Source organism: Odontesthes bonariensis, chromosome 2 (genome assembly GCF_027942865.1).
Source record: "Odontesthes bonariensis isolate fOdoBon6 chromosome 2, fOdoBon6.hap1, whole genome shotgun sequence".
Taxonomy (NCBI): domain Eukaryota; kingdom Metazoa; phylum Chordata; class Actinopteri; order Atheriniformes; family Atherinopsidae; genus Odontesthes; species Odontesthes bonariensis.
The window spans coordinates 8895614-8911663 of NC_134507.1; the positions used below are offsets into that span (position 1 = coordinate 8895614).

General features: G+C 42.4%; 1 protein-coding gene across 3 annotated transcripts in view; it reads right to left on the minus strand.

Moving 5' to 3' along the window:
• The window catches only part of ate1 (arginyltransferase 1), a 47080-nt gene that overhangs the window by 14189 nt on the left and 16841 nt on the right, over positions 1–16050 (minus strand). For all 3 annotated transcript variants that reach the window (XM_075475790.1, XM_075475782.1, XM_075475775.1), the window contains 3 exons: positions 12863–12895; positions 8237–8418; positions 4702–4801 (listed from right to left, as the gene is read on the minus strand). In XM_075475790.1, the coding sequence (XP_075331905.1) occupies positions 4702–4801; positions 8237–8418; positions 12863–12895 (315 nt within the window). The remainder of the gene's footprint in view (positions 1–4701; positions 4802–8236; positions 8419–12862; positions 12896–16050) is intronic.

Below are 16050 nucleotides of genomic sequence, written 5' to 3' on the forward strand. Positions count from 1 at the left end.
TAAAAAATAAATAAATAAATAAAAAGGTGTGTACTGTGACATGGTTTCCAGGGATGGGGGCCTGTGCGGGAAATGCCCGCCGCTGGATGCCTCAGATTCACTCTCCGTCACTCTCAATCTGCCCAGATGTTCAACAAGTGACATGTAGAATGTGAGGTCACACACGTACACATAGCATACTGTCTGATTGGGGCCCCTTGAGTGAAAACAACATGCATGCACCTGATAGCTGTGCCTTGGAGGATTTTAGCATGTCATAACCTGCCACTGCATACCTGGGCAAGAAGACGTGTTTGAAAGCAGATTCATTACATCAATTTACACTTCTGCCTATGGATGTTGCCATGATTTCTTTTTGGATTAGTTACTTGGAATGAAAAGGTATCGAATTAGAAGGCAGGATAGGTAAGTGTACAAGAATATTCTAAAAATGGATCCCAACACACAGAAAAACCTCAAAGGTTTTAAGAGAAAAAATAGGTCCGGTATACATGCCGGAAATGGGAGGTACTTTGTCACTTCTAATTGATGCTATGAGCACTAAACTAATGCAGCAGGTGACAGAAAACCCTGAAGGCACACACTGATTAAGGCAAACATTAGCACAGAAGCAAATTCTTTCATCAGTCGTACACTAACACACTCTTCCACACAGTGCCTGACACCTGGATGGATTCATTTCAGGTCGTTGAAGTTCAAAAGCTTTGGCCATGTGGAAAAGTGCTGGCTGTTGCTAGAAAACTGACCAGCTCTCTGACAGCGTATTGTTATTTGTGGGTGAGGAGGAGTTGGGCTGAAAGGGAACGGAGGTGCAGCTGCTGCAAAAGAGCTCTTTAAAAGTCAGTGAAGTACTGGCGGGAAACAAATAATCCTTTTCATCTTGCCTCCTTTTCTAATTTGGCACATATTTTGTGACTCCTTTTTCTGTCTTTCTCTCTCCATCTGTCCTCTTTTCACTCATTTTACTAACTCCTTCTTTCTTCTAGGCCTCTGTGGAAAATTTAATGGTTTCCTGGGCTCGGAGCGAGACATTCTTTCACTGAACAATAACAACAAGAGTAAGAGCCACTTCACGTAACTCTGTCAGTCCCTTACCAAGAGGGTATAACTGGGTACGCTGTAAGCGCATGTGTGTTTATGTGATGTGCATGTACGCCTCACTTGAACGGTCCTCGAAATGTTAAGACCAGGTACTAGATTGGCGAAGCCAAGTGGGTGGATGCTTCATTTGTTATCATCAAAGTCTCCTCACAAGTAACTCAAACAGACAAGTCCTCAGACAAATATGCACCTCTGGAGAGAGATGGAAAAAACACTACAACATGGAATGGATTTCTCTCTGCTCTGGCCAAAATGATAAGTGGACATATATCAAATAAAAGCTTGTGAAATTATAGGTATTAAAGGCATTTTGCAAGCTGCTGAAGCTGGATGATTATGTTATTAAATGATATTGTTTTATTCTATTAGGTTAAAAGAAATGTGAGACAAGGTTAGCGTGCAGGCCAAGACGCTTGTTGATATTTTTTTATGGTATTTCAGAAAAACTACAGGCAAGTTTTATAAAAATAATTAAAATCCTCAATAATAGTAACATCGAGACAACATAACAAGTGAAATGCCAGAATTTACAGTAAGTGTTTGTTATGGCCTTTTTGTTCTTGGAGCCCCACGAAACAGCACTGGTTGTGCACTATCCATTTGTTTGCATCCGACCACAGTTCATCCAGATAAGCTTGAAATATTCTGTATGAAGTGTAGGCCTAACACTGTCAACACAGAGAGTTTAGTATTTGATTCCAAAAAGTCTCCAACTGACTCTCTAACGTCACAAAAGCCTTACCACCCAGATGAATGTTAGCTTTATCATATGAGAGGCATCATGAAAAAGGAGGAGTGGCAGAAGGGACAAGACCTCTGGTCTCATTTAGCCTCCAACAGCTTCACCTTCTGCTCTCCGCAGCTCAACATCAGAGAGCCAGGGAGGACCACAGGATCAGGGACAGAAGCCAAGGGCAGGATGTCACGTCAAATCCTGAACCCACCAGCCAAAGCAGCAAGACTCTGTGGGACGTTCAGTCCCAGCTCTGAGAACAAAAGAGTGGGTCTGACACTAGCCAGGCGGGGCCCCTGTTCCTGGCTGGACTTCAAGTCTTCTAAGGACCCTTTAAGGCTGCTCTACCACCATGTCCTGCCTTTGGCAGTGTTAAGGAGTTTTCAGCTCATCTCAAATGGGATACTCAGAGATGTGTCCCAGCAGAAAGGGTTCCCCTCCCACCAAGACCGAAATGTTAAAAAAGAAAGATGAAACACATACGTTTGCAGCATGCAGATAGGAAGGGAATAAAGAACAACAAGTTAGATAAAAGTAAAACCTGCAACATGTCTGTGAATGCTGTGCAGAGTCACTGTATAAAGTTTGTCATATTGAGACAGGTTTGTTGTCACATAGACAATTAAGCTCCATCAATGTTCAGGGAGTGAGAGAACTGAATGAACAATTGTGTGAAATTTCAAAGAGAAAGCAATGGTTTTAAGTTCTAACTCTCTAATCAAGTTAGCTTATTTAAAGGCCTTTCACATTTCCAGTGACATCCAGATCCAGGCCATGTTGTTATTAATAAAGATACGTTTGAATAAAAATTTAGATGCTTGGTACTATCAAGATTTTTCTTTGAACTTTCCCCTTCCAAATAAACCCTTTAAGATCAGATGAGTCTAAAGAAAAGAGGAAAAAAAGAAAATCTCAGCTCCTAAACGACAGCTTTTAACTTGGTCAATGTTGCTTCTTGGTCTTCATCATAATGATACTCTACACACTCTAAACATCATCTTGTCCACCCTTTACAATCAGATAATTTGATGGCACTGCTGTTATCCAAATTTGCCCTGCTGCAGCATACACGGTATAACGGGACAGAAATGGTTTTGGGCAAAGTCCCAGAAAGCGTTGGAACACAGAGTCCCTGGAGCAAAATATGGAGGGGAAAGGAAAAGGTAAAGTGGGCAAAATACAGAGAGGGAGGGGTATTTGAGTGGCGTCAGCAGGGTTCAAGTGCTGGTGTTTTGGTCCTCAAAGAGGCAAGAAGCAGGTTTGGGACCCAGAAACCAGTAAAACTCCAACACAATAACTGTGCAGTCTTGCCGGCTTGAACAATGCCCCAGTATGTCTGTTCATTAATGAATTGCTGAGCCTCATATGCAAATCACACAGAAGAGCGAAACACTGCGTGTGCTGAGAGTATGTCTGAGCGTGGGTGCGTTTCTGTGGGATTTTGAGAGTCCAAAGGTGGGAACTGGACAACCTTCTCACCCTAGTTCTATGTTCCTCCCCAAGGGTAAAATAGAAAGAAGTGGGGAGGTTGTGAGCAAGACGCTGCAATGACAAACACATAAGAAAAAGTATGGGGGATGGGGTAGTAAATGCCAGTGCAAGGAGGGGTAAGGTGCTGTGGTAACAGCGCGAGTTCTCAGACAAACATTACGATCAAGATTCGACACACAGGCGCATAAGCAGAGCTAACACGCTCATGTGCATTCCACGCACACATTCCCCAAACTGAAAAATTGGGCGAAGCACTGTGCAAACCCCCAGAACAAGATGCAAATGGGTAAAAAGGTTTGGCACTTTGCCATAATCCTCAACAAGACATCAGGCTCTCATGGACACGAACAAGCTCTGGGAACATCTGAATGAAATGACAGTGAAATAGAGGAATTAGTAGATGAATGAGTGAGAGAAGAATGAATGGTAAATCTTAGCCAAACCGATAGACTTGGAAAGATTGTTTTCTTTCATCGTCCTCCTGAAGCTATAGATCTTCGAGTGGCGTTTGGTCTGAATGCGAGCATGTTTGTGAGTCGTGGCTGCGGTGTGCAGATGAATCATGTATTCATGAAAACACTCCTACGCTACAACCTCAGCTGCTTTGTCAAAGTGAAGTTCATACCATTTGTGGATGTGAAATGAAAAGTTTTTCCTGAAGAGTAACATTGGCTGTCGCTAATGTGACCTCGTTCAACCCGTGACATCTTCTCCCGTCTTCTTTACTGCGAGCTCCGAGGTGTCGCTGTCTCTCTAATGACATTCTTTTCACCAGATACACAACTGATGTTTAGGTTCTCAAAAGCATCCCTCCCATGTCACAAACCTACATAACCGTATGGATAAATTCCAAACTCTACATATTACATAAAAGCAGATGTTGGATAAGAACATAAGTGAACCCCATTCCCTTGGAAATCATCTAAAATATATCTTTTTAAAAATGTTGTCATGTGCTGACACATTTGATTAGAAACGCGGGGATGAATATGCTTCTTTTTCTTTTTCTAGGTATCTGAGAATAAATCTGAAACTTTGGGAGAACTTAATCAAAGCATGAAAACACATTTCACTGAGACATGATACTGACAAGTTTGAAAAGTAAATGGAATTTAAAGTCAGAAAACCGCAACACGTGTTTCACTTTGGTGCCATTTTTCAGGCCAAAACTGGAGATCTGAGGGCTAGATTAGTAATCCAACATAATGCAAAGTGTGTGCATGCAATGTATTTAAGACTTCTACTTCAACCATCTGATTTCTAAAATGTACTCTTAGTTCTTGTACCTTTAAATGCATTAAATAAAGTTTTAGCACCAAGGTCATTTGAGCTACTTGTACAAGGACAAAAGTGTGGAAATGCGAGACAACACAAACCTTATACCGCATCTTTGGGCAGGAGTGAATGTAGAAGCCCAGGTAGTAGTATAAAAGCTTGGGGGACTGCTTCTGCAGCTGCCTGGTGAAGGCAATCTCCCTGCGGCAAGAAACACACACACAAACAAACGGTTTTCATAAAGGTACTGTGAGGAAAAAGCGAGGGCTTCATGCATGACGTTTGGTGTTACTGCTACTGGTGTTCATGTTTTCCATATCCTTCTCGGAGGTTAGTTTAATACCAACAGCATACATTTGAGGGCTTTAACAAATTGAATTACAGCTCTGACTAGAGCAGTGCCCAAGCTTAGGAAGAAAAGACGTTCACTGCTTCTCATGTCATTACACAAAAACAACTGCTTTCTCTCTGCCGGCGTTGACCCCTCAGGCAAAAAAAAGAAGGTATTGAAAAAGTAGGGGAGAAAGCGTGTAAAATAAAGATTTAGAACTTGGAAGATTTATGCAACTTCTTCAAATACAGTAAATGTCGTGCCTGCTTTATTTTTCCCTCAATAGTTTCTTCCTTAATTGCATCCTTTAACTGAAAGCCTATTTTCCCCTTTCCTTCTGCCGTTTCCTTTGCTCTTCCATAACTAAATTCCAGCTCCTCTTTTTTTTTTCCTCCTTTTTGTTTCACTCTTCCTTCCACTGCTCTGTGTTTCACCCGCTTAAAGGAAGGGGGAGAATTCCCTTTTCTTACAATACTTGAGAGACAGAGAAAGAGGCCTTAAAATAAAATAGATGCACTGCAAAATAAGACATGGGACAAAGCAAGGCAGGCGAGGGAGGGAGGGGGGGGGACACAGGGAGACAGAGAGCAGGAGGAGAATATAAAAGAGGAGGGTCAAGACGGAGAAGAGAGGCTGCTGGAGCGAGGTGCTAGAAGGTCACCCGCTTTCTGCCAGGTTCCTGGGTTCCCATCCCCTCGCCACAAAAGGGCCCGGCAGGCTTGAATTGGGGGAGGGGGGGTCAAGAGAGACGAGGGGCCCATTCACAAAAAGCCATACCCCCCCCCCCCTCTCTTTACTTGAGGCCTTCACACCCCCACCTTCACCCCCATGGCAGCAGCTTGAGTCCGCCATTATCCCCTCTTCAGCCATCTGACACTCCAGCACAAGCCAATTATCAAGCCCTCTGCTCCCGCACAGCTTCGCTCATACTGATGTGCATACACACACACGCAGACACAAAGGGCCCATAACAGTGCATACCATGAGGTGCTTACTGAAGCTTTATGGAATCATTACATTAAGTAAAACTACAAAAATACTACTACGAGGTCATTTGCGTTATTTTCTGACTTACTTATTTCAAAAGCTGATTTTCTTTTCTTTTTCTTTTTAGCAATTCAAATGTAGAATAGTTTTGGATCCACGATGGTTTACTCAAGTCTAGAAGCTGTTCTACGGTTTCCAGGAAACTATTATCCAAATCTAAAAAGTATTGGATCAAATTCATTGACAACAAATACTGAATATTTTGGGTAGAGAATTGGGATGAAAATAAGAAAGTGATCCAGGTTGGACACCAGCTGTGTTTCCTTCATACAGACCCTCAGGCACCTCATTATGCAACCCTTTGCTTCTCCTCCTCCGGTCCTCAAGGCCTGTGGCAGCTACACTTCTGCAAGAAAGTTCCCCCAACAGCGCCCTCTCCCGTTTCACTGCTGAATTACATTTCCACACATGCACAGATGTTGGTTATATGCACAGCACTATACTGTAACAAAATACTCATTTCACCTAAAGAGTAACACATTGATATAACAATCAAACAGAAACGTTTTAAATCATGAAAGGACAACTATTTCCTAAAAGTCACGGCCCTGACTGAGGTACTTCTAAAAATTCAAGAACTTTCCACGATCTTCTCTTACTAAGAAAGAGCGAAGTTCTGCTAATTCTCTTACAATTAAAGTCTGTGATTTGTATATGCTGGAGTGTACTAGCTGGCTAGCTGTAGAGGAGGGAACACCACCTAATGTGACGGTAAGATGGTTGGGGAGGGGGTGGCGGAAGCACCTGCGTGCTTTACAGTAGGTTTTGGACCGAGCCAACAAAGCCAAGTAGAGTCCTGAGAGTCCAGACTGGATCAAAGACCTGCGCACTAGTGTCTGTAAACAAATGAGAGGATTTTACTAGTGCTGGCTCCCTTCTCCAAGGCCTCCCTCACACACCCATCACTCTGTGTTACTCTTGGACTCTGACTCTTAGCATAAGTGATGGGGGACTGTGTACTTAGGATGACCAGGGAGTTCCCTCTGTGTGAGCAGTGACAAATATTCTGACCTCAGCTGCGCTGATTTAGTGCATGATTACATCAACACACATGCCGAAACACTTGAAACCCTCATCGCAAAACACCTAAGACACTGATCCTGAGGCAGAGATCCCCCCCGTCTCCTACATCTGTACTGAAATATCTTAGAAAACCTTTCTCACATTATTAAATTACATTTTACAGGAAACGGCAGATATGTGTGCCTAAAGAGTACGTTTGCTTGCTCTTATTTCAGTTTGGAAGAGAGCACTGTCGTCGGCTGAACCACAAACAGAGCCCTGCCGCAACCAATAAAGTGTGAAGAAAGAGGTATTTTTGCTGACCCGAAGACTTATGGTGCTTATGGTATAGAGTTCTAAAAGAAAAAGGAAAAAAAAAAAAACTTGGGAGGAGGCGAAAAGATCAAGAAGAGCCAAAAAAGAGAGCAGGTTGAGGGGAGGGCAAACATGAAAGGATAGGAAGCACGGAACGATCAAAGAACAAAGACAAAGACAATGCTCCACATTGAGAGGCATGCAATTCCTCCCTTAATAAAGAAACACATGTTGTATTTCACAAATCATAATACAAGATACAGTATACAACAGAAGTGAGACATTTCATCAGTGGTATCATGTTAGAATATTCCTCCTTTGCCGAGCTTCTTGAGAGTTTGAGTCATTTTATCAGCCAGTGTTGAAGCGCTCATTGGTTTTTCAGAGCAAGGTCTTTTTCACTGCAGCTCTAAACACAGCTATTACAGTACAGCTTGTTCTATACCATGTAAATACACCTGCAACTTCCGCTGATTTTCAGTTGATCAGCACCATCAGACACACAAGGATCTTATCTTTTATTTCCTCGGGCGATTCGTTTCCATGTCGAGCCCTGATAATGCCATGCAGATGGACACGGAGCTTTGGTCCAAAACTGAGAGCGCTGTGGAGCTCACAGGTCACTTCACAGGTTATGTCCATTTAGTAAGGCCAACTGGATATCACAGATGTTCTCAATTGTATTTTTTGATGCTATAAGTGATCACACATTTTCCAACTTGTCTTTCAGTGATGACAGGTGTACTCACTATTGTTTCCCAGGGTTTCTATGTGGTCCGTACTTTTAATTTTGCTTCTCTAAAGAGTTTGCATTTGATGGTGAGCAAAAAACGTAACGGCAGTTACGAACATCGTGACGTTCGGGTAATTTTGCACAGGCGTGTAAGTAAATTATGGTGCCAAATTGCAGTAAAGTAAAGTAATTAGTCTTGGCAATTTACCTGAGAGCAGAGTAGGAGCCCAAAGACAGCGAGGCAAAGTCTGGGTGGTAGTACAGGTAGACAGAGGACACACAGGTAGGCAGGATGTCAATCACTCCCACTGCCACGATGCGCCCGTCCAGCCAGTACTGCTGGTGGAAGGAGCCGTATCCTACCTCAGGACCATCTGGAGAATGTTCCGCCTGGGTAAAGAAAAGGGGGAAAAACAAAAAAATTCAAGTTCCTAGTGATATTCTTGGATGAAAGAACGCTTGCGTGTAAAACAAAGAAATCAAAGTGAAATAAAACATTTGGCATTTTTATTAGGACAATATCAACTCTCTTGTCCTGATTCACACACGTACACACACACACACCTGTATGAGGATGTATTATAGCCCTTGTCTTTTCCTGGCCTTGTGCATTATGTGTGGGGGTGTACAGTAGCCTCACATTCAGCTTGCTAATGGCTCCCAAATGTGGAGTGAAAGCTGGAGCAGTGAGGAGGAGCTGGGGCTGGGCGGTGTGAAGAACTGGCCACAGAAACACTCCAGGAGAGGAGTTTTTATTAAAAGACCCTGCGTGAGCAAAATACATTTCACTATGCGGTGGTGGAGTGTTGCCAAGCTTAGTCCTAAAAGTCTACGTCTGCTCTCTCCATGTGGCTTAAAAGAATGTGGGTGTAGGTGTGCACCCGCGTGCTTGAGTCTATCCTATTAACAAAACACTGAAGTTTTTGACACACATAGCGTTTCTCACAAGGATTCACATGCTGTGTTTTGCAATCAATTTACTTTTTTGCTTTTATCACAGAGGCTTAAGACTAGAGGCTTGGGGTTGGGGTTAAAAGTCATATTAAGCTAGGGTATTGGTTTTAGGCTTGTGTGTGCGGGTCTTTCCTCAGTGCACCAGTAACAGGACCCTACTCCTTCACCAACATTCATCTGGACACAGTTAAGTAGCGCAGACGCTGCTAGTTATCATAACACAGAGAGCTAGCTGAGTAATCCGGTGCACCACTGGGCCTGCACTCTGAGGCGCATACTCACACATGTATATACACACACAAACACACACTCCCTGCTGCTTTGTGACCCCCAAAGAGATGATGGTTTTCTTAAGTAGAATTACTAAAAAAAAAAAAAAATAGATGTTTTCTGTCGTGCAGACATGACTAGCTGTCTGACACGATGAATATCAAAGTCCTTTTTTTGTGTGTGTGTGTGTGTGTGCATGGACAGTTGGGTGGACAGCAAAAAAGAAGAGTGAAGAATAAAAATGAAAATCTGTTTTTGGACAGGAAGCTGGGGAAGTTGAAGGGTGACAGGCACCAAATCTGGATCAGGCGCTGCACTCTACGCTGCAGTGTGTGCCCACAGTGGAGTGAACTGTCCGTCTTTGTAAGCAGCAGCCTGTTATTTCTTGGCACCAATTGCCCCAGAAACACTGGAGTCTTTGTCAGAGGCCCCACTCTGTCATTTAGAAGTTATAAGTAAAAGGAAAGAGCACAAGGGGATTTTTCTTACCCCACCTCACGTATACTTACTTGAGCAAAATTACACGAATGTGAATGCTGGGGCAAGAGAAGTAATGACTTTCTTGTCTGGGTTTGTACGTTTGTTTATAAGCTCATACTGTGCTCAAGGCTGATCTTGTCTGACTGACCTGTGCACCACCTCAAGCAACAGCTTAATAGTTGTGTCCTTGCCACTGTGACAACAATCTTAACATTCCCTTGAACACTTCATTCCACCCGAGAGCTTCCCTAGCAGCCCCAAATCACTCACATATGGCCTAAACTGAAGACCATGTGAGCAGCATACATAACCAGAGTCAGGGAACGCTGTGCAGTATGCTGGCTTCAACCTGTTAAATGTTATATTTAAGATTTATTTTTTGCAGAATAAAAACAATGAAACAAAGTAAACTAATCAAAAAGAAGCTCGTATATAAAGTATATAATAATGTCTTTCAGACACATCCTATAAGATTTAGGTGTTTGCTGTTACCATACAGTTAATCCTCCAATCTCCCACCCTAATAGTACCTTGATCTTTAATGATGATCTTAAAAAGGTAAAAAGGGGAGAGATTTGAAAGCAAAGAAGCTCACGCTTACTCTGATTTTCTAAATTATTTGAATACATGAGATCCCAATTGCAGCTACATCCAGTCAGTACACCTAGAGAAACCCAACATGATATCAAAAACAAGTAAGATGAGCGAATGTCGCAGCATTTTCAAGAAAGCTGAATAAGATCAATAATGTTGTAAACACGGGTTTCCAAGCAGAATGGAAATGGTTTGATATATATACCCACATCATATTATTCAGAAGAAATACAGAAACATTAAAACTTGTTTCAGACTCATGCAATGCTCAGATTTTTGTAGGTTTTTACTTGTCAAATGTGTTGGATACATCACACAGTGCACCAGTTTAAGGTCCAATGTGTAGAATGTAGTGACCTCTAGAGGCGCAAAGTGCAAATTGCAACCAAGTGAATGTCCCTCCCCACCTATCCACTCTGTGTTCGGTTTGTTACGAATATCACAACGAATTTCAGTCAAAACATTATGAACTATACCTTTAATTACTTTTGAGTATAAACAAATTAACAAGCCTTTAACTTGACAGATGTCTAACTAACACATTTCAAACTCTCCGACTTTCACTCACAGATGTTCCGCTGCACACAAAAAGAGCACCAAATGTATAATTCAGTTTCTTCCATCTTATTAAGCACACATTTGCTTTACTGGCCATCTATATATCAGAGGTATAATGCTTCCCACTTGAGTTCCACTCATCTGCATTCCCAGATGATGTGTATATCTGTTTCTTCAAATAATACAAATCCTGTTAGGAAGTGAGGAACAACCAAAACACAAAAGGACTGTTTCAGGGAGCATCCAAGAACTTAAAGTACAGCCCATTAAAAAAGAAAAGAAAAAAAAAATCATCATGACTAATTGCCCACCAATCCTGTTAATAACCAAAGGGGTGGATGAACTCCAAGCAACCCAAGAAAGGTGCTCCTTTGACCTCAGCAAAGTCGAGGCATGTTCATGACTGCTGCTCATCATGTCTGCATGTAACCGTTATGCCACTGCTGCTCTGATAGCACAAATGTGTTCTCCTTTCCGTTTCTGTGTGTAAATGTACTGGAAAAGAACAGAGCAATCAGAGCCAGGTGAAGTTAATTACCCAAGTTTCACCGTGAATCCTCTGCAATTTTGGGTGAAATGGAACATAGCAACAAACAAACAAGTCAAACACCTGCAACTGGATTTGGAAGCTTGCAGTTTGCATACATTTATACATAGAAGGCTTACATGTGAGCTGAACCGCACAGTTTGCAGGTCCGTGTGGAGAGTGTCTGTGTGTGGGTGTGTGTGTGCTTTAATAGCACTCTGATTGGAGACAGATGGAGAAAAACACGCAGAGTAGTGCCGATTTTTCATGCATAATGATTCAGAGACGAAAACGTACTTGGAGAGAGACAGGAGATCACTGAGAAAAAAAATAAAAAATAGGTTGTGCAAGAGGAAGCGAAATGAAAGGCGATGGCACCCGAAACCAATGTGAGAGGAAGAAACAGAAGGCAGGAAAATATGCGAGGCAGCGGGCCGCAGTGTGAACACGTATGTGTATGTGAGCTGAACTGTGTAATTCAGTGTGCCTGGTCGCCAGCCTTGACGAGGTGATAAAAGCTTGTTTCCTATAAACACTAATGATGTTCATTAGTGAAGACCTGAGGGGGCCCATAGGGCAAAACAGAGTGACTGTGTATGTGTCCGACAGTTCGTGTGTGTGCCTGGACCTCAAACCTATTAAAGTGGGTGTAATAAGTACCCATCTTGGGTGTAATTGCTGGTGTAATAGTCCTGACCCAACAGGTCCACTGGTGTTGGAAGGATGCAAGAGTGCTCAGCGATGCCTGGCTTCATCTCACTTAGTGATCACAAAGACAACCATGTATTAGCCAGGAATCCTTTTCAGTTAATATCTTTCACATTTAATCATGTGCAAATGCATAAATCATTGCGCCAGAGGCTGACATCACATTTTCTCGATGTGTAATATGTCAGAAGCCATCAGCTCCATCCCAATACTGATGTCTGTAAAACCGCCTCATCAGCCTGTAATTTGTAACACACCACACAAAGAGAGAAGTGCCGGTATGTCCTATGCAGTCAAAGCCAGGCGAGAGACTGCTCTGAAGACCTTATGTTCAACACATGCAATCTGGACACCACATTTCACTGTTTTCTTCCCTAACACCCTCTTTCACTTAGACAGGGCTAAATTAAAACCCCTCCAATATGAAACAAAGCATCCTTCTGCAATCCCTTAACCCCTCTCAATCCAGCTGGAGGGCTCTTCAGGAGACAGAGCAAAGTGAGCATGTGCTGGACTGGTAGAAAAAGTGTATATTTATTCCCTATTCAGTGTGTCTGATGAAGAACTAGACACTGCAACCCTGGACATTTTACAAATCCCTTTTATCGTCTTCTTGACAGTAATCTAATCAGGAAAACCTCCTGGTTGGACAAGATAATTCCAGGTAAAATGTATTGTATGGATGAACAGAGATATTCAAAAGAGGTTTTATCTTTCTGACAACCGGCCAAAGGAAATACATACCTCCAGTGGTGAATCGCAGAGAAATCTCCGGAACTGTGGAGGGAAGCAGAGAGAGGGGGGGGGGGGGGGGTCACTAACTCTTTTTAAAAGGCACAAATGAAAAACATGCACATCTCTTTTGCTGTCCTATAGAGTTTATCCCTCCCCATTTTCCTCTGGCTCAGGTGTCACATAGTCCTCCATTCAGTCGGGACATAAAAAGGAAGACTTTATTTACACAAATGAAAACATTTACCCAATCAACTGAGGCTCACAGTATGAGGAGAACACAGTGACAGCTAAAATAAGCAGTGCTGCCCATGCCAAGAGTCTATCTCTCCGCACACGATAAAATACACACCACATTTCAATTACTTGGGGTACTTTATGTGCGTGGAAAAATAAATAATTTCTTCCATTATCTATACCATTTCCTGTGCTCCTTTTTCGCTGCAGAGTTGAGAGCGGTGTGTTTACAGGTGCGCCGGCCTGAATCCCACGGAGGCATGACCAATGCAGCGTGCTGCCATGTTTAAGCCCAAACCGTTTTATTATGGGAACAAGAATTAACTTTAGAAGTTCATACTATATTTCACAAACCAGCTTGTGCCCTTAGTCTGCAGATATGCTCAACCTTGAGTCTGATACCTGGTGAGCAGGTCACAGAGATCCAATACAGTCACGAGGTATTTGTTTTTTATAGCTTGTCACCAGTTAGGGTTTGGCATGTATGGTGTTGAAAGATCACAATGTATTAGTCCACTGGCAAGTTAACATCTCATAGTGCCTTGACTGATTGATGCCTAGATTGTAGCAGTTGTCAAAAGCCTGTACTGAGAATTATCCGTCTTTCCACCTTTATATGGACCTAGATCCTATAGGGGTTGTTTGCAAATCCCACAAGCACATCATCTTCTGTTTGTATATCTGTGCACAGCAGTTCAGCTTCTAATAGTGACTGCCGGAGCCACGGTTAAGTAGGTGGGGCAGTCCTGGCTTGGGTACAACAGAAAATTCTGCCAATGGCCTAAACTAACCCAAAAAGAGAGCATGTTTCTCCATCCGTCTGCCACAGCCTATGTGTGTGTTGATGTCACTAATGGAGTTTCCTTTAACATGGGGTCACTCTCTGGCAGAAAAGAGCTGAAAACGATGCGGTCATCTGCCTCTTGTACTTTGGCATTCTCTTTGTGTTGCTTTTCCCTGGAGGTAAACAATAGTTTTATGAAACGTCAAACACACCCATTTGAGCTGGAATCTCATCAGAAAAATGACTTCATTCTGAAAATATTTCTAAGTCCACCAACTGGGATGTCAACGAGCCGCATACACAGCAAACTGCAACCAACTGAATTCCCCCCTCACCTACTGCCAAACAACACTAAACATCTGAAAGGCTTGTACGACAACCTACATTTGATTTGTCCTTTCTGAGCTACGGTAGTAACATGGAGAAGCAAGATGGCAGATGAGCTCAAAATGCACAATGGGGTATATTTTTACATAAATATCATGCTCAAATATTAAATACATGTAGACTATGAATTTCTACTGAAGTGCACACAGTACTTGCTGAGAGGTGTAGTTGAGAACTATAATCGTCTCACAAACTGCACTTCCAAACACTGAGCAAATGCTGCAGGCTTATGGTTAACTTTACATTCTTGTGCTCAAAGCCACCACGATGCAATCCTTTGACCCTACGCACCTGGGGACAGTTCCAACTTTATACGTTTCTAAACTCAAATGGCAATTCATTGCTGATTCTAACAAAGTCGATTCTTTTTAATTTTCAGCCAAGTTATTTTGTACAATTTCTAAACTTTCCTAAACCAATGTGGGAGGATATAGTGACTAATTCTGTTCAGTCAGCATTCATTTTTGCTTGTGTGCAAAAAAATGCTTGTCAAGTTCCCCACCTGTGTACCTCTGCCAGTAAAGAGTAATTTTCCACTCCTGACTGTGCCATGACTACTGCCTGTGAAATCACCAACAGCAAAGCTTCCCAAAGTGCAGCATAGCTGAAGGTCATAAATGAAACTTTTGTTTAAAACTCACAAAATAAAATTTTATGGTTTGCCAACAGAACAACAGCTGCGGTTATTAGATGACAGCATTTATTGAGGTCTTTGCAACAACACTGGCTGCTGTATGAGTGGAACTGAGCGAGCCAAAATGACCTTCTGGTAAGAATGCTGCCCTCCTTGAAAAGCCAAGAGGTAAGTGTTAACTTGCATGTATTAAAGCTGTTTAATCCATGCAAAAGCACAAAGTGGAAAGTGTGCGTCAGCTCTGAGCACCTCCTATTCAGTCCCTTCTCCTCCTCTTTTAGCACACGACGCAGCAGCAAGGCCTACGCAAACTCACTCAGTCACAGCCGCTGCAAGAGATACAGCCTAATGTGAGGGCAAAGTCAACTGTCAAGAAGACTTCAGAGGGGAACTGAGCGGAACTCTTCAATTTCGGCTACCTTTTTCCCTTCCATCCCTGATAAAAAAAAAAAAAAAACGTAAACAGAAATGGATCCATTGCAGCTTCTAGAACATCCTCTGCCTCAACACATGGAGTCCATCTCTAACTCTCCCTTTCTTACGGTAAACACCCATCTGTAAATAATTAGGCGTGCAAGCAGCCATCTCAAACACACACACACGTGCACACACACACAGCCGTGTCTTCTCTCTCACACACAGTCAATTCGAACACACAGCTTAAGCATAATTGCTACTTAGACCTCTTGTCACTGTGCTTTTACTTCACTAAGGATGCTGTACTTATCTGAGTGACAAGATGCCAAAAGTTACTCTTATACAATTTCACAACCCGTCGACTCAACTTCTTGTAACTACATCACTGTTTTATTAAGGCAAAGATAATGGGGCAGTAGGAACCTGGCTGCAATGCACTGATAAAAAAAATACTTTGAATACCAATGAAACTTTTTTTTAAGAACCTGAGCTATCAATACTATTGCTGCTCAGACAGCTTCACTGAATGGTCTTTGCACAAACACGTTGCTAATGGTCACTATCTCTCATTCATTTCTTCTTTTTAGTAATAGCCATTTCTCAGGCCTTGCCAGAAATATTTATTAAAGAGTTTTGGCTCATCACATGATTTGCTGTCCTGAAAATCATTGCCACGTGTGCAGGTACTGAGTCATGGCTCAGCACAACAGTCAAGACCACAGAGTAGTAGAGAGTGTGTAC